Genomic DNA, 16,589 nt, shown 5'->3' with positions numbered 1-16,589 from the left:
CATTTGCGCATAACTGGACCGAGTCAGCACCAAAGTGACAAAATGCTTGGATAATAACGTTCTGTAATTTACTCTTACATATTCCAACAATATCCTGGATCTCTGAAATGTAAATTATTTAGGTTTGGTTATCTCGTTATAAATCCATTTAACCACAACAATTTATTATTGGTCACCTGCAGACAGCCATAGTGATGAGGACCGACACTGGTCTTTCGCGTTGCCCGTTGAACCCCAGATTCTTTCATCGCTTGCGAGATTAAGTGGGCGCTGTGGATACTATCTCCAAAAACCCGATTGGCCGAGCAACAAAACCGAGATCTGAAATGCCTCGGCGTCTTGGACCCACAATCCTTGTCTCCCGCGCGTTGGTCCTGCACGGCACGGCATGGATATAAATACTGACCTTGACTTCACTTCAGCACACGCGCCAAGCTACCCCTCCTAATCTGCCAACTTCCTAACACCCCTTTCTCATCCCCTCCATGATTGACCTTTAATTACCGCAGACTCGCCATGCCGCAAGACGAACTCCCCAAATCCGCGACCCAGCCCAACAATCCTGAACCTAAAAATGAACGCGCCGTCTCACTGGTCGATCGCTTCACATGGGGCAACTTCACCTGCACGCAGTCCACAGGCGGTGTGGCCCTGATGCTATCCAAGAGCCCGTATTCATTTCGCGGTTTGCATACCATTGGCGTCGTGGTGTTCATTCTCAACCTTGTTCTGTTCATTCTCTTTTGCTCAGCTATGATATGTCGGTTTGTTCGGAGACCGGCTAGTTTACTCAAATCTGTGACGAAACCGCCTGAAGCGTACTTTACTGGCTCGCTGTGGCTTTCGATGGCGACGATCATTATGGGCATACAGAGTTTTGGTGTTCCTCACGCTGGGTCTTGGCTTGTCGATACCGTCCGGGTTCTGTTTTGGATTTATGGTGCTATTACGCTGACGTATAACGTTGTCATCTTTGTGGTTATGTTTTCTCTCGCGCCCTTTGCACCTGGTAGCATGAGCTCTCCGATGTTTCTGATGATTTACAACGCTATGCTTACCGGAACTGTCGCGTCGGTAATCGCAGCCGATCAACCTCCATCAGAACGAATACCCATAATAGTTGCTGGAATTGCATTCGAGGGTCTCGGCTGGATCCTTTGTCTCCTTTTTCTTCCCCACTTTGTCGGCAACCTTCTCGTCAACGGCCTCGGTCCTGTCAATCTCAGACCAGGCCTCTTTATCTCCGTCGGTTCTGCAGGCTATACCATCATAGCCCTGATCGGCTGCGCAAAAGCAATCCCAGATGGGCACGGATACTTTGCGAAACATCCCACCGCAGCAGAGACGCTCAACATTATGGCGTTGTGGGTAGGAATATTTCTCTGGTTATTTACCTTTTGGCTTTTCGCAATTGCCGCGGTTGCGCACGTGCCCATTTTGGTTTCGAAGCTCCGTGGGGATAAGTCACGGCAGCAGATGAGTTTTGCGCTTCCTTGGTGGGCGATTGTCTTTCCCAATGTTGGGTTCACGATTGCTACGGTGTATATCGGGGAAGAATTAGAATCCAGCGCCATATCCTGGGTTGCTACTGTTATGACTATCTTGGTGTTTGCAGCGTGGTTGATGGACATGTATTTGCATATGAAGTCGATATTTCAGAAGCGCATCATGTAGATAATTGCGCAACATAGAGGGCGGAACGCAAGTCAAGCGCGTAAATGGCCTTTTTCACTCGACTTGGCCACCTATTTATAGCGAAGTCTGAGATTTTATACGGAAGCGTTTCTTGGATCTAAGGTTGAACTTTAGGTCCCATGCAGGTTTTTCCACCTGAGATAAATATATTGATAGTTAAATATGACGAGTAAAAAGGACTATTACTTGCCCCGCTCCCATAAAGAGACTTCGGTGTAATGAATCAGTCAATTTCTGATGGTGAAAGGATTGTCATTACTATATTGAAACTAGTTAAAGGAACGACTATACAAGTTTTAATTCACAAAAGAGCATGACAGAGTGTGACAGCTGCGCAGAAGACATTAAACAATTCCTGTTTGACAGCTCTCACTTTGTTGAAAAGTGAGAAACCGTCGCGTATCCACCCATCCTGCAATACACTCAGCTCCATCAGGACATAACCCATCTAGCCCTTCAGCTCAGCGGGGATATCAACACACTTGGGGTGCAGCTCAATGTTGCGCTGGCTCCACCACGGGTTCTTCGCCGCAATCGAGATCAAATCTCGTCCCTCCACATTCGAGTGAATACCCAAGTAGTACGCCACGTAGACCGTGAAGAAGTGACCGTAGAAGAACTTCTTGAAGAAGTTGTTCTGGTTGAGATCAATGTTGATGAACTCAATGTTCTTGTTCTGTGGAATGTCCTTGCTGCCAAACAGACCCTCCAGAGTCTTGACCTTGTCCTTGGTATACTGATCTGCGTTGGAGTCAAGGAACGTGATGATAGCTTGCTTCTCAGAGGGGTTGGAGTAAGCCGCAACTTCAGTGTGTGAGAACTCGTGCAGGAGGTTTCGGTGCGTTGGAACCATGGCGATCTCATTGAAGAACATAGTAGTCTGCTTAAGAAGCGTGACGTACCAATCAGCAGTGCTAAGCAGCGCGATACGACTGTTCTTCAACCTCTCAGCAATAGCCTGAGCTTTCTTTAACGTAGCATCGTTGAACTCAGTCTTCAAGAAGTTGACTGAGTCCTGAAGCTCTTTGTGGTAAGAAGAAGGTGTGAGCCTGAGCTTGTGGAAGAGGTCCAGGAAAATGGAGAAGAACTGCTGGACGTGGTAAAGAGGATATTCGCGATCCGCGTGGCGGAGCTTGTACAGGATGATAGAGGTGTTATGCTCCTCACACAAATGTTGGATCTTTCCACCACCAGAAAGAACAATCAAGTTCTTGTTTCCGGTCATCTCACGCATAGTCTCAAAGAACAAACAAGGCTCAACAGACCAGCCACTGTAGCAGACAATGATAGCCAGCGTAGTGGGGTCCTTCATGACATTGCGGTCAACGAACCAGTCGAGATCATAGTCGTTGATGACCTGAACGTGAAGGGGAATCTTCTCGTTGAGGAAAAAGCCCTTGACGATATCAGAGACGACAGAGGAGCAGCCCATGCCGTAAAAGACAAGACGCTTGAATTGGCCTGATTCGATTCTCTGGCGGAGATCGTTGTTGAGCTTGGAGAGGTCGTATTCATGGCCCCAGAGGATGCTCTCGAAGAGAGGGTTGCCGAGCATGGGCTGGAGACGTTCAAGACGGGGCTGCATTTTGGTGGATTGGTTCTATGATGTTCGTTAGAAAGAAGTCGAGATGAAGTACGCTGTGAACTTTTACATACGGAGTTTGATATAGTAATGGAGGTTGAAAGATTGCACCTTGTATGGTGAGAAGACGAGTCAAGTGATATTGGATACGATGATGGAATTGTTGTTGATGATGATGAGTAGTTAACCTGGGTCCTAGAGCCCTTTATATACACGTCTTTGATTTTGTTCCCTCATAGACTGATAGTTCCCTCTCATGGACGGAAAGGAGGCATTTCCTGATCTGTTCGCCGACGTCTACCTCGAGCCATTCCGCCTTTACCGCGGTGAAATTGATGCTATCCCAGTGGATCTCATATCATGATCATCAATCTCCCCAAACTCGTCAACAACTTGAGGACCTTCGGTTGACTGGAGGATGTTGATCCCAGCATCAAGATGCATCCCAACGGCGTCGTACATATCGCCGTCTCCACAAGTTCAAAAATTCTCATGCTCGAATAGGTGCGCATCTCCGCCTAAGCCTTGTCGTAAGCTTCTCCTCCTTCGGGATGAAGAACCTCGCGATGGCTCTCGCCGCGGAATTTGCATCAATTACCTCCTTTGTTTCGACCCTTGAGGTTCTCCCCACGCTCTTGCTGAAGGGTACAGCTGCCGTGATGGTTACTATCAGGAAAACTCTATTCAACTACCGCGTGGGCATGGCCCGAATAGTTGCCATAATGGGATTATGTAGGGTCTTGTGATGGTTGTTGTGGATGAAAGGATATCATCTACCGCTCCAGTCGTGTTTTGAGCCGCAACGCTGATCGCAGGAACAGGCTTTCACCATGATAGCTATCTGTAAGAATCAGATCATTCTCGGTAGATGATCTGCCGGTTAAACTTTCCTCTGAACTACTATCGTTGCTATGGAGGGTATGGTAATGGTAGGAGTCAGATCATTGCGGTTCCGCGTTCTGGGTTTTACGTATGTTTCAGATTATTCATCACTTACAGTGATATCATGATTTTATGGAATGGCAAGCAGTTAGTAGCTTGCAAAGTGACTGCAATGCTCTTTCAGTATTCTTTATTAATCAAAATAACGGGAAACCACGTTTTGTGACCCATCAACTCATACAAAGACCATGAATGTTCAGGCTGTATCCCCGCTGTTGAATTCCCCCCAGTTGCTGCCATTATGAGCCACTGTGACTAACATAGGATTGTGAACCTTGATATTCTGAATATCCCAAGACAGATTCTTATCTCTCAGCTAATTTCATGACTCAGAATATGACAGAAAGCGTATCCCAAGACAGATTCTTATCTCTCAGCTAATTTCATGACTCAGAATATGACAGAAAGCGTACCAATACGACGTCATGCATACAGACCTACCTATAGCAGTAAGCCCAAGATATCGATTCCTCATGAGGATCGACAATTAGTTTCCCCCAGTTTCCCCGGATTCCCCCGCCCAATTTCAAGAAATAGAGACAAGAGGGGTTTCAACTCGGCCTAGGTGGAGATAGGCTAGCCTCGGCTCACACTAATGCGTATAATGGGGGGCCGAGCGAGCCGTCCCGTCCCCTGTCAGTGTCGTATCGCTTAGAAATGGCCACGCATCTGTTCCCCACCAGCCCCTGGCCAGGACCTGTTCTCCGCCGATTATGCAGGTGTTAGTTGTCTAAACTCTATTCTCTCGGATCGCAATCCTTCTGGCTGCAGCTATTTCCTGATGTAGACGTGATATGATGTGTGCTGGCGCGTATTTCGGAGCCGAGGCATTTCGGTCCGCGCCGTTCGCCCGTGACAGAGAATGACGGACAGCTGCACTAAGGACTCGACTAAACACGGACGTCGCCTTCCTAGCCGTATACGGCATATATCTTGCGCCTCTTACATAGTCAAATTCATCTCATGCCTTGTAACATAGGCACGAACTATATAATGTCCTGCCTGTTTTGGCTCAGGCTGTCCTAGTATTGCAATTTGCATAACGGCGCCCATCTTACATAATTATATCTGAAATTGAGATCACGCCAAAATGAGAGTCCAAGCGACCATGGAAAACAAGGCACAAATTGCGAGAAACTGGGTTCCTCTGCTAGATGAGCCCGCATACAAGCCCCGAAACATACGCATCGTTTGTGTTGGGGCCGGCTTTTCAGGTCTCATGTTAGCCTATGAAGCAAAGTACAACGAATCACTTCAAGGGTTCATCGACCTGACTATTTATGACAAGAACCACGATGTTGGTGGAACGTGGCTTGTTAATCGATATCCTGGTGTGGCAGTGCGTGTTTCCCATGAAAAGACGCAGCAGGGATAGTTGACTGACAAACTCAGTGTGATGTTCCAGCGCACATATACACTTTTCCGTTTGAGCCAAATCCAGATTGGTCCAGCTTCTATGCTTCAGGGCCAGAAATCTGGGCCTATATCAAGAGAACTTCAGATAAGTATGGCTTAGCTGAGAATGTCAGATTTCAATCGAAAGTGACAGATGCCATGTGGAATGATGTTACAGGAAAATGGAATTTGAAGTTATTTCAAGACGGCGAGGAAAAAGAGGACGAATGTGATGTATTGATCGACGGTTCGGGGTTTCTCAAGTATGCTCACAGCGAGCTCAACTAAGGTATCAAAAAACTGACGGCGTTAGTAACTGGCATTGGCCTGATATTCCTGGTCTCCATGACTTCAAAGGACATATCGTCCATACTGCAGATTGGTACATCTCTCTCCTCCCCTTATCGCCGTTTCTCTAACTCTAAAATCTCAGGGACCCTTCTATCAATGTGGCAGGCAAAAAGGTTGCAGTTATCGGAAACGGGTCATCTGGTGTCCAAGTCCTCCCGCACCTGCAAAAGACCGCTGCTCAACTGACAACCTATGTTCGTACGCCAACATGGATATTCGCCAACTATGCCTCAGAACTCACAAAAGACGGCACAAACTTTGCTTTTACAGAAGAGGAAAAGAAGAAGTTTCGGGAAAATCCAGCCTCGCTGTGGAAGTTTCGAAAGGAGATCGAAAACAGGTTTGTAGTAGCACTGATATCAAGATTCTTGCTAAGTTTCATACAGCCAAGACAACTTCTGGAACGTCTTCTTCAAAGACACAGCCGCTCAGAAAGCCGCTCTCGAGAATGCATACAACCGTATGCGAGAACGCCTCGGTAATGACAAAGAGCTGTGCGAGAAGCTAATTCCAGACTACGAATACGGATGTCGACGACCAACACCAGGTGATGGTTACCTTGAAGCTCTCCGTCAGGATAACACACGTGTCACTTTTGATCCAATCGTCCAGATCACCGAATCAGGGATTCAAACCACACAAGACTATACTGACTTTGACATTATCGTCTGCGCAACCGGATTTGACGCAAGTTTCCGCCGTTCGTGGACGGTGCAGGGGCGCAATGGTTATCAGCTCCATGAAGCGTGGGGGGAGTCGCCGGAAGCTTACTTTGGGGTTGCAGCGGCGAATATGCCGAATTACTTTATCTTCATTGGACCGAATAGTCCAGGTAAGTAAACTTTAAATTGGTAGGGTTGCATTACTGATAGTCGGCAGTGGGCCATGGCTCGCTTCTAGACAGCGTGTTTTGTGTCGCGAAATGGATATTGAAGTGGTGTAGGAAAATTGCAACCGAAGATATAAAGTATACTCCGTATGCCGAGTCTACATGATATGATCGGCTAAACTGACGTTACAACAGATCAGTCTGTGTCAGACAGAAGGCTCTGGATGATTACAACATCTACCTACAAGAACTGCTCAAGCGGATGGTGTGGACTGGGTCATGTAGAAGCTGGTACAAGAATAGAAAGAAAGAAGGACACGTCACGGCAGTTTACGGTGGAAGCCGCCATCATTTTAGAGGTAAAGTGTACCCTCACTTCCTGTCTGCGTCTAGATTCACGCTTACTAATATGTGACCACTTCTGTTAGAAATCCTCGAGACCTTTAGAACTGAGGATTTTGAGATTGAGTATAGATCAGTAAACATGTTCCGATTCATGGGTAGCGGGAGGACTTTGAGGGAGTCAAGAGGAGAGTACTACGTGCTAAATTGAGACGATAGGTGGTCCAATAGTTAGTGTAGATAGTCAAAGGAACTTCTAAGTTTGGAGACGGAACTCCGGTGACACGAGCCATCCATCTTTGGTAATTCGTAAGCACCGACAGCAACTTAAGTGACATATCATATTGTGACCCAAATGACGTGACATGCAGCATACGTTGTATCCAAGGCCACGCCTAGACACGTACACAGTCCTTCTCGGCCTTTCGGTCCTACAGATTGTGATATGTCACTCCTGGAGGTGGACCGTCACTCGAACCGAGGCCTCCTCTTGCGGGGAGGCGGAGGATGATGATATCGGTAGTTGAACGGACGAACGGACGGAGATAATTGATCGACAGAGGATATATACAGTGCATTGTATTACTTTTGATGTCACACCACCTCCCAGAAACAACAAGAAGATACCCAGCGCTAACCAGGCTTTGATGAATACGCTATGAATTCCACCAGTACTCCTTCAGCTCTACCCACCCTCAAGCTTAATGATGGAAATGAAATCCCAATGGTTAGTTATGCCTCACTATTATGTACTCGACCTGGGGTTAACGTGAAATAGATAGCGTACGGTCTAGGAACAGCAAATTTCAAGAAGGGAGGGAGAACCGATTACGACGAGAACGCATTCAACTATACGTTAAATGCAATAAAGAGTGGCTTCTATCACCTCGATGGTGCTTCATGTATGTTTTACCAATAGCCTGTTCACTCGTGCCTCTTCTTATATGTTTTTAGCGTACGGGAACGAGGAGGAGCTCGGGGCAGCTATCAGAGCATCCGGTTTACCGCGGGAAAAGCTCTATGTTGTCACCAAGCTCAACGGCTGGAAGAAGCAAGATGTACAGAACGCTTTTGATACCTCGTTGAAGAAACTTGGGCTTGATTATGTGGATTTGTATCTCATCCACGCGCCGTTCTTCGCGGAGAAGCCTGGAGATTTACAGGAAGCTTGGGCTACCCTTGAACTTATCAAAGAGTCTGGAAAGGCCAAGTCCATCGGCGTGTCTAACTTCATACAAGAGCATCTTGAGACCATCCTCGCCACAGCTAAAGTCCCACCAGCAATCAACCAAATCGAGTACCATCCGTATCTACAGCATGGCAATCTCATAGATTACCATCGAAAGAACAACATAGCCCTATCGGCCTATGCGCCACTAACAGCTATCATACGTGCAAGGCCAGGTCCTGTAGATGCTCTATATGAGAACTTGGCCAAGAAGTATGGCGTCACTGAAGGGGATATTGCGTTGCGCTGGTGTATTGATCAAGATATCGTGGTTATAACAACGAGCTCGAGCGAGGAGAGGCTGAAGAGTTATATGAGGAATGTCTGGAGCTTTAAGCTGATGCCTGAGGAGATTGAGGGTATTTCGATGATGGGAAAGCAGAAGCACTTAAGGGCATTTCAGAACCAGTGGATTGCAGAGGGAGACTGGCGGTAAAGTGCTGAGATTGTTACTATCTTTGCATTGGATGACAGCCGAGTGTAGTAGTTATAAATACACTGTGTTCCCAAGTCGGAGACTATTCCATGTCATATAGTACTATCCAGATCGGCCACAATAGGAGGTGTAAGTGACGCTTGTATGTTAAAGAGGCGTGAGATACCACGTGAACGCTTATGAATATATGGAAGGGTTTCCTAGCAAACCAAGATACTCTCAGATGTCGCATCCATGAGCTACAGTAAGCTACAATCCCCATTTAGCCGAGATTCTTAAAAACTGGTTCAATCGTGCTTTTGAAGCCGGGTCGCCAGAGAGAATAATATGGCACAGTACTTAGAAGTACAGAGTCAAGAACTAATTCTTGTGCTTCGTCATATACTTCATACTCCTCCTTCGCCCATAGTCTTTCTCGTCAGTCTCCAGAACAGCCAACTTCTCCATTTCCTGTTCCTCCTCCTTGTCCATCTCGTGAGCCATCTCCTTCTTTGGCTCTCTCAGCTTGAGAGGGTCTCTGGGCTTTGAAGCAGCACCTTTACTGCCCTGGACTGCCTCCTCCACAACATCGTCATCGTCCTCCCCGTGGCTGATACTGCGAAGCGACTTTGCAGTTTTGGTGACATTCAGATCACAGCCCAGATAGCCTGCCCCCTCTCTACTCCTATTCCAGGCCTCGAACCCCAGGATGTAGAGAAAACCGTCCATGATACGGTCTTCCCACTGGATAGGGTCGAAGCCAGCTTTGGTGGAGAATGTTTGAGCTGCAACTAGCGCCTTGATGCAATGAGATATCTCTTTTTGTATTGCCTCGCCGGTACTTGGTACCTTGCCGTCATGGGCTTCGATGTATGGTTGGATGTGCGAAAGATAATTGTGGAATGCGATGGGGGCCCAGTACTTGTAACCGCCTTCAGCAATGAAATCCTCAGGAAAGGAATCCATGGCCCCGAGAAACCACAAAATGGAAAGGATATGATCGATGACATCCTGCCAGTCTCTGTTCAGGTGTCTCCACCGTGAAGGATCTATCTCACGTTCTTTCGGTGGATGCGTCTGTGGCAGCGTTGCCAATCGGAGCAAGACATCGATTTCTCCACACGCGATGAGCGCTTTGATACCTGTCATCCGTTCAGCCCCGCTGAATATGTAAGCATTCGTTGAAGTCCATCGCGTGATCTGCATAGCAACTGGTCGCAGCTGTTCGTTCCCTCTGACAGCGCGACTAAGTGGTTCGTTATGTATCGCGTCGAGAACACAGTCCGGGAAAAGCCTTGAGTCTGAGGTAGTATCTCTCGATTGAGAAGTCTGAGTTTCAATCGCAGCTATCACCCGAGCAGCAAGAATTCTCGCGAAGCGGCGGACTTGGGGAGCCCATTCTTCCGGGGATTCGCGTGGCACAATGATGAGTGGCTCACGGTTGCCATGTTCTGCCGCGAAGGACTGATAAGAGCGTTTGTACCATTGGTCTTGACGTTGCGAGTGGGTGGCGACCACTTGGAAGTGCCGCGACAATAGAGCTTTTAACTGGTCGGTGATGCCTTCGAATCCGTCCATGGCCAGTCTTCTATAGCTTGTATTGCTGAGATGAGTTGTTCCAATTGTGTAAGGTCCATTCTGCTTACGGGTGGTTCCTCTCTATTTAATAGTGTGTTGGTCATAGCTGCTCAGCCACGCCGCTTGACTCATCTAGCTGCAAGCTCGTATCGAAGCTTTAAATAGATCCGCTAGCGTAGCGCCAATCAGTTCAAGATTCCTAGCGCGAGCCAGGAGAAGCGCGTTACAGATATATGATCAACAGCTAAACATTAAGAGGATATCAGCATCTTGCGTTGTTTCTTTCCCGACTGTGAAATAGAGCAGCACCTCTTCATCCAAGATTCTGTCATGACTTCATTCTAAGCACGCGACAATATCCAGTCCCTTTCCATCGAGGGTTCCCACTCTTCCAAGAGATGCCTGAACCCGAAGTGTGCCGGGACGCTTCAGGATGAAGTCCTCGAGTTCGAAGACCGCCAAGTTTGGTGAGCGACATAATCTATGAAATTCGCACTTATAGGCCGTCGGCTGATCAGAGAATTGGACAGCAATATTTGTTCCCGGTGTTCAAAGACAGCTTTCACAACGACGCGATTAATCGGCCTATACAACGAGGCTCCCTACTCGCACCACCCCGTGGAGCAATTCACAAGTCGAACCAATACCAAGGGAAGTTTCGGGCCCCAGCTACCTCCCATATCTATGGATGAGCATATAGGAACTTTTCTCAGGGTCAAGCTCTTGCAACCTATAGAGCCTATACAAGATATTGAGGAAGCCTATCGGCGACTGAGCGAAGATCCTAACCACGCCATGGCAAACGCATATGTCGGCCTAGAGATACTTCTTGCAATAGGGGAAACTATATCTGTCGATCAAATTGATATTGCAAGAAATCATCTAGAAGTTGCCGTTGAATCAGGTGATAAGACCCGATATACTTGTTACAGCCCGACGTTCTGAGACTTTTTAGATAGCTCCATCCCCGAGAACTGGTACCTACTAAGTCGAGCATGTATGAAGGCTGAAGACTACGAAAGGGCCTACCAATGCCTACAAACCGCGATATATGTCGAGAGCCGTTGCCCCTCGTTCTGGATCACACTTGGGATTCTATACTTCGATATCGGTCAAAGTAGAGATCGCCTCGACGCCCTGACCAAAGCTGTAGAGCTAAATGCTCTTATCTGGGAGCCTTGGTATAACCTCAGCGTGTTGGTACGTCTTTTCTTTTCTTCAACAAACGGGTATTTTTTCTAACACTAGTTGCAGTATGACAGTTGCAATGGCCAGCATTCAGACGCCGCTGATGCCTTTTATAAATATCTTGAGCGCAAGCCAGAGTTGCGTAATGTCCGGGCACGACTCGAAGCTCAACAAGTCTACGGTGAGGATATAAACGAGGGGTTTTTAGGTGGTACCTTGATTCACGAAATGGTCGATTCACCACTGGATGATAAACATGGATGGTAGAGGAAATTCGCGGCGCAGATTCTGTGTCTGAATCTTGTAAAGTCTGCTTTAAATGCTATATAAATTTCGGTCTTCCTTGGAAACTAATGGTTTTGAAAAGTTTGGTTTCATCGATCCAGACATTGCATCAACATACTTAACGCCGAAATACTAATCAGGGCATCGACCAGTGAGAAAAGCTCTTGTTAGATTACCTTACAAAATTTACTTCCGCAGTAGCCTACACAGCAGGTATAATATAAACATAGCAAAATCATTACTTTCTTTTTTCTCAGAGGAAAGGACGAGCCGTTGAGTCAAGCCGCAATTCAGTGGCTTCAGCTGAGGCACAAAACTGGTGGTGGCTGAGTCTTGAAATAACGCCTTCCCGCTGAAGTGCCCAATCATACCGCGGATGCAAGCGCGATGATGGTGGCTGCCGCAGACTGCACGTGAGGCCTCTTTCCGATCAGGCTGTGAGGGAAGACCTCCTACTTGCTCAATCCTCTCCTTGCATCAACAGAAAATCAGATGCTTCGCACGCGACATTGAAGCCATGGAACTCTCCCGGCCCGCGGACTCACAAATCGTTGCCGCTTCTCGACCTCGCGCTGGACACGATGTTTCAGCCGCAACTGTCAGGGAGCTTGAGAGAACTATCGCGGGGTTCCAGGCCATCTTGACCGATGAAGACCGCAAAAAGCTACAGCAGCTCAAAGGGACGTCGCATGATTCACAAAGCATCATCACTTTCACGGCCGAGCTCGATCTTCTTGATAAGAACAGGCGAGGGAAGAGTGTCGCCTCGAGACTGGCTTCATTCTTGCAGACGATTGAGCAGTTCACGCCCATCGTCGACACTTACATCCAATCGAATCCTGATGTCACCGCGCTCATCTGGGGCTCAATCAAACTTACATTTATGGTAGGAAGGATGCGACGTCTACGTACCGCTGACTGACAATATTATCGCTATAGTTTCTTGCCAACTTCGCGTCTTACTTCCAATCGTTTGTTGAGCTTCTCCACGGCTTCGGTTCACTATGCACCCGCTTCGCCGAGTATCAAGTAATCTTCAAGGAATCCTCCCGTCTCAAAAGTTCAGTCTGCCAGTTTCATACGGCAGTCATTACCTGTTGCCAGCAAATCGTCTTGGCTGTCCGACGGCCTTGTGAGTATGTCGAAGTAGTTGACCGAAGGGAAGGGTGCGCTAATTTATCGCATAGTGAAGAATCAGATTCTCAAGGCAATTACACAGTCCTTTCAGTCTGAACTTCGAAGCTACGTGGAAGACATCAGAGCGAAAGCAGAGGAGGTACAGGGCGATATTCAATTGGTCAAGGCTCAGTGTGACCGCGAGGAACAGCAACTACAGACCACAGAGCGAAAAGAGGCTACGGACCATCGGAAACGCTTCAGAGCTTGGGCTGCCGAAATGGAAATATTTCAAGCGCAGCGAAGACGAGATGCATCAGGTTGGGCGTGAATGATTTTTATCGAGAGTCAAACTAACCCGCAGTTTTAGAACACAAACGACGTCGCCTTCTTGAGGACTTATCGTCATTCAACTTCACTTCGGCCTTCAACAGCACACGAAACAAGCGCCACGTAGGCACGGCCAAATGGGTCTTTGCGACTCCGGAATTCCAACAATGGGTCAAAATCAATGGGTCTCCCGTTCTTCATATCACTGGCAAAAGTGAGTCATCTGCTACTCAAAGGAGCGAAAGACCGGAGCTGACTACTGTCTCAAGTTGGGTCTGGTAAAACAGTCTTGTCGTGAGTAGTTACCCTCCAGGTACACAAACCCACAAAACTTACCATTATCGGTCCCAGGTCCTCGATCGTTGAGAAGCTGTCGCAGATACGGCCACCTCATCAATTCGTGTCGTTCTTCTTTGTCCGCTTTGATGATCCGCTTAGCCTCAACGCGGAAACAGTCATACGCTCCTGCATTCAACAGTTAGTATCAGCCATCGACATGGACAGTCTAGACCCAAGGGTCGTTTCTGAACTTGACGAACACCTCTCTCGAGCCAAGTTGGCTCTGTTCTCCTTCGACCTGCTCTCAGATCTCTATTTGTCTGCGGCCAAAGCTATCAAACAATGGTTTATAGTTATTGATGGCTTAGATGAGTGTAGTACTGATCAACAGTCCAAGTTGCTAAAATTCTTCCAAGGAATTATTTCGAGGAATAATACAACGCGTAACATAAGCGTTGTTTTCGCCTCTCGAGAGACATGTACCAACGCAATCAGAAGCATTTTCCCCGAGTCGCAGCGACTAGTTACAGGTCTAGAAAGTACTAGCGTCGACATCGATTCATATGTTGACGACATCATTATTGACAAATTGTCAACTGGCGAACTGGTTGTCAGTGACCCCAGGCTATTGAGAGAGATTCTGACAACCATTGCTTCTAAGGAGCAGGGAATGTGAGCAGCTTTCAGCCCACTCAAATCTGACAGAGCTAACGACGTTACTTTGCCCTTAGGTTCTTGTGGGCATTTTTTGCTATTGAGGATATATGCTCTGGGAAGACTGACAATGAAATTCGGCAAGCACTTCAAAACATCCCGGGTGACCTTCCCGCGACTTTTAACCGTGCGCTTAGCCGCATTATCCAAAAGCGCAATCAAGACATCGCCAAGAAAGCCTTTATGTGGACAAACGCAACATTACAACCATTGACTTTATCACAACTCCGTGAAGCACTATCTATCAAACCTGGGCAACACACTCTGCGACAGGAGGATCTCATCAGCGGAATAGAACGTTTACCTGCTTGGTGTGAGAACTTGATTTATGTCGAGGAAACAGACAACACAGTTCGGTTCAGCCATCATTCCATTCAAGAGTTTCTTTTGGCTACAGATCCGGGTGAACATGGGGCTCTTCACATTGACCCTTACCAGTGCGATAAGCTTGCCGGCGAGGTCTGCATTACGTATGTCAGTCTTGATAACTTTCAAACTACGCTAGCAGAAAGGGAAAAAAAGCCTCTGACTCCATCCGCTATGAAGATTGACCCAAGTGGAATAGCTGAACAGACGATACAGTCCATCATCCATGGTGGCGTTGGAACACGCGTTGGTCGCCTAGCTCGCCAATTTGTCAAGACATCAAACACAAATAAGGCCTCAACACAGCGCGAATTTTCCCTGAGCTCTCCTATGCCAGTTACTGGTAAAGCCCAAGGAACCACAGACTACCCCTTTCTCGAATACGCGTCGACGAACTGGTTCAAGCATACCAAATACATTAGCAAAACGGAGACGAAGATCTGGAGTCTCCTAGGTCAACTGGTCCAAAAGCCCGCTCAGCACTCGCAAGACGAGCCTTGGCATAGTACGGAATGGAAGGACGAAGTCATAACGGGATTTCAAAATCGTAACGATCCAAGATCAGAACGCTGGTTCCGTGTGATGAAGGCTGTGGTCAATGACACATTTTATGAGTCAGACAACGAGACGGATGTCGGGCTAAACTTCTCTAATCTCTGCCTTGCTTTCGATTACGCTGAGCGGAATGGCTACTACGCGATCGCATGCCGATCCTTCCAGTTGTTGTTAGAATATCCTTTGATGGAACCCGAGTTGGAAGAGGCCAAGTGCATTCTAGCTGTCAACAAGAATTACGAGACCTGTCAAAATGGTTGTGTAGGGTTGATACCGACACGTCTCGATCACGACCAACTCCTTGGAGAGGTCAGGAAAGCGATCGCCTATGGGATTCCATGCTTCCCACCACTACCGGATTATTTACCGAATTACGAGTCACATCCTTTATGTCACTGCTCAGACCAGCCTCCTCATCAGTTGAAATTGGATATTTGCCAGGTGTTAAAACCAGGCTATAGCCCAGCGATTCAACCGCACTTACAGGCTTTCGCTATGGTAACAGAAGCACTTGATGGGAGACATGGGTATATCCCCGCCATCTCCGATTTGAGCACGGCATGCAAGCAAGAGGCTTATTCTTTGCTTAAAGCGAAAAGCACTCATGGGATGCTTTTGATTGATATGCTCATCCAAGGGCTCCTATCAACCGAAATCTTAGACAAAGGCATGATCTTGACAACCATCGCCAGGTTTTTCGGACATGAAACGACACGGAGCTCAACTTCTCATTTCCGTATACCAAAGCCAACAAGCTCGATGTCTGAACACGGTTCGATATCTTATACCATCTATTTTCTGTCTCTTTTGGGTGGGGAGAGCTCTCCTACACCCATCCCAGATGAAAGCATTCTTCGTGAACTTAGTAGTTCTGAAACGCTCATGGATCTACACGGCGAGACTATCACAGCGATATTTCGAAGACTCGTTATCCCTACACTGTGGCCGACTTATGTGGCATCATATATTGTTCAGACACTCCTCAGGGACTTCCTGAATTCTGATATTAAACACATTTCCCATGCTCACGAGGACTCATTTAGAGAAGCTGTATGGCATAATAATTGGGACATTGCGGCAGCTCTACTGAACATTCAGCCGACTTCCCTCGACCGGTTCACTGCTGGCCGCGGCTTCTTCACTGCTATCAGAGAAGCTGTGCGCTGTCCGAACTGCTGGCGATGCACCCAAAATGTGGTCAGACAGCTAACCTCCAGCGAACTGCATCGGTACTTTTTTAGGTTATGTGCGAACCATGTAAACGATTTCAATAAAATTCCTGGTGCGCTTGGAGGTGTCTATAATGTTGACAAGGGCACTTTGCTGTGCCCAGGACATAGTACACATGCGTTGCCTAAACGAGATGAGAAGTTAGGGCTGTCATGGTTTTAATTTGTCA

General features: G+C 47.4%; 7 protein-coding genes across 7 annotated transcripts; 5 read left to right on the top strand and 2 right to left on the bottom strand.

Moving 5' to 3' along the window:
* Positions 1 to 516: 516 nt before the first annotated feature.
* FPRO_09944 (uncharacterized protein) lies at positions 517 to 1,674 on the top strand (the record flags this gene model as incomplete). Its single annotated transcript, XM_031233390.1, has 1 exon — positions 517 to 1,674. The coding sequence occupies one exon, from the start codon at positions 517 to 519 to the stop codon at positions 1,672 to 1,674; it is 1,158 nt and encodes a 385-aa protein (XP_031083232.1).
* Positions 1,675 to 2,143: 469 nt separating this feature from the next.
* On the bottom strand, positions 2,144 to 3,280 carry FPRO_09943 (uncharacterized protein; the record flags this gene model as incomplete). The annotated part of the gene is made up of 1 exon (XM_031233389.1): positions 2,144 to 3,280. The coding sequence occupies one exon, from the start codon at positions 3,278 to 3,280 to the stop codon at positions 2,144 to 2,146; it is 1,137 nt and encodes a 378-aa protein (XP_031083231.1).
* Positions 3,281 to 5,309: 2,029 nt separating this feature from the next.
* On the top strand, positions 5,310 to 7,347 carry FPRO_09942 (monooxygenase family protein; the record flags this gene model as incomplete). Its single annotated transcript, XM_031233388.1, has 8 exons — positions 5,310 to 5,558; positions 5,612 to 5,877; positions 5,928 to 5,996; positions 6,048 to 6,305; positions 6,352 to 6,797; positions 6,845 to 6,941; positions 6,990 to 7,153; positions 7,223 to 7,347. 8 exons carry the CDS (start codon positions 5,310 to 5,312, stop codon positions 7,345 to 7,347), a joined length of 1,674 nt encoding a protein of 557 aa, XP_031083230.1.
* Positions 7,348 to 7,794: 447 nt separating this feature from the next.
* On the top strand, positions 7,795 to 8,800 carry FPRO_09941 (uncharacterized protein; the record flags this gene model as incomplete). Its single annotated transcript, XM_031233387.1, has 3 exons — positions 7,795 to 7,863; positions 7,915 to 8,038; positions 8,091 to 8,800. 3 exons carry the CDS (start codon positions 7,795 to 7,797, stop codon positions 8,798 to 8,800), a joined length of 903 nt encoding a protein of 300 aa, XP_031083229.1.
* A 360-nt stretch (positions 8,801 to 9,160) lies between these two features.
* FPRO_09940 (uncharacterized protein) lies at positions 9,161 to 10,357 on the bottom strand (the record flags this gene model as incomplete). The annotated part of the gene is made up of 1 exon (XM_031233386.1): positions 9,161 to 10,357. One exon carries the CDS (start codon positions 10,355 to 10,357, stop codon positions 9,161 to 9,163), a length of 1,197 nt encoding a protein of 398 aa, XP_031083228.1.
* Positions 10,358 to 11,152: 795 nt separating this feature from the next.
* On the top strand, positions 11,153 to 11,812 carry FPRO_09939 (uncharacterized protein; the record flags this gene model as incomplete). The annotated part of the gene is made up of 3 exons (XM_031233385.1): positions 11,153 to 11,261; positions 11,313 to 11,557; positions 11,612 to 11,812. The coding sequence occupies 3 exons, from the start codon at positions 11,153 to 11,155 to the stop codon at positions 11,810 to 11,812; spliced, it is 555 nt and encodes a 184-aa protein (XP_031083227.1).
* A 535-nt stretch (positions 11,813 to 12,347) lies between these two features.
* FPRO_09938 (uncharacterized protein) lies at positions 12,348 to 16,582 on the top strand (the record flags this gene model as incomplete). The annotated part of the gene is made up of 7 exons (XM_031233384.1): positions 12,348 to 12,716; positions 12,770 to 12,962; positions 13,018 to 13,266; positions 13,317 to 13,490; positions 13,546 to 13,570; positions 13,628 to 14,227; positions 14,287 to 16,582. The coding sequence occupies 7 exons, from the start codon at positions 12,348 to 12,350 to the stop codon at positions 16,580 to 16,582; spliced, it is 3,906 nt and encodes a 1,301-aa protein (XP_031083226.1).
* Positions 16,583 to 16,589: the final 7 nt, after the last annotated feature.

Source organism: Fusarium proliferatum, assembly GCF_900067095.1.
Source record: "Fusarium proliferatum ET1 genome assembly, contig: FPRO_scaffold006, whole genome shotgun sequence".
Classification (NCBI taxonomy): domain Eukaryota; kingdom Fungi; phylum Ascomycota; class Sordariomycetes; order Hypocreales; family Nectriaceae; genus Fusarium; species Fusarium proliferatum.
Note: the sequence above shows the minus strand (reverse complement) of the source record. Positions and strands in the feature narration are given on the sequence as shown.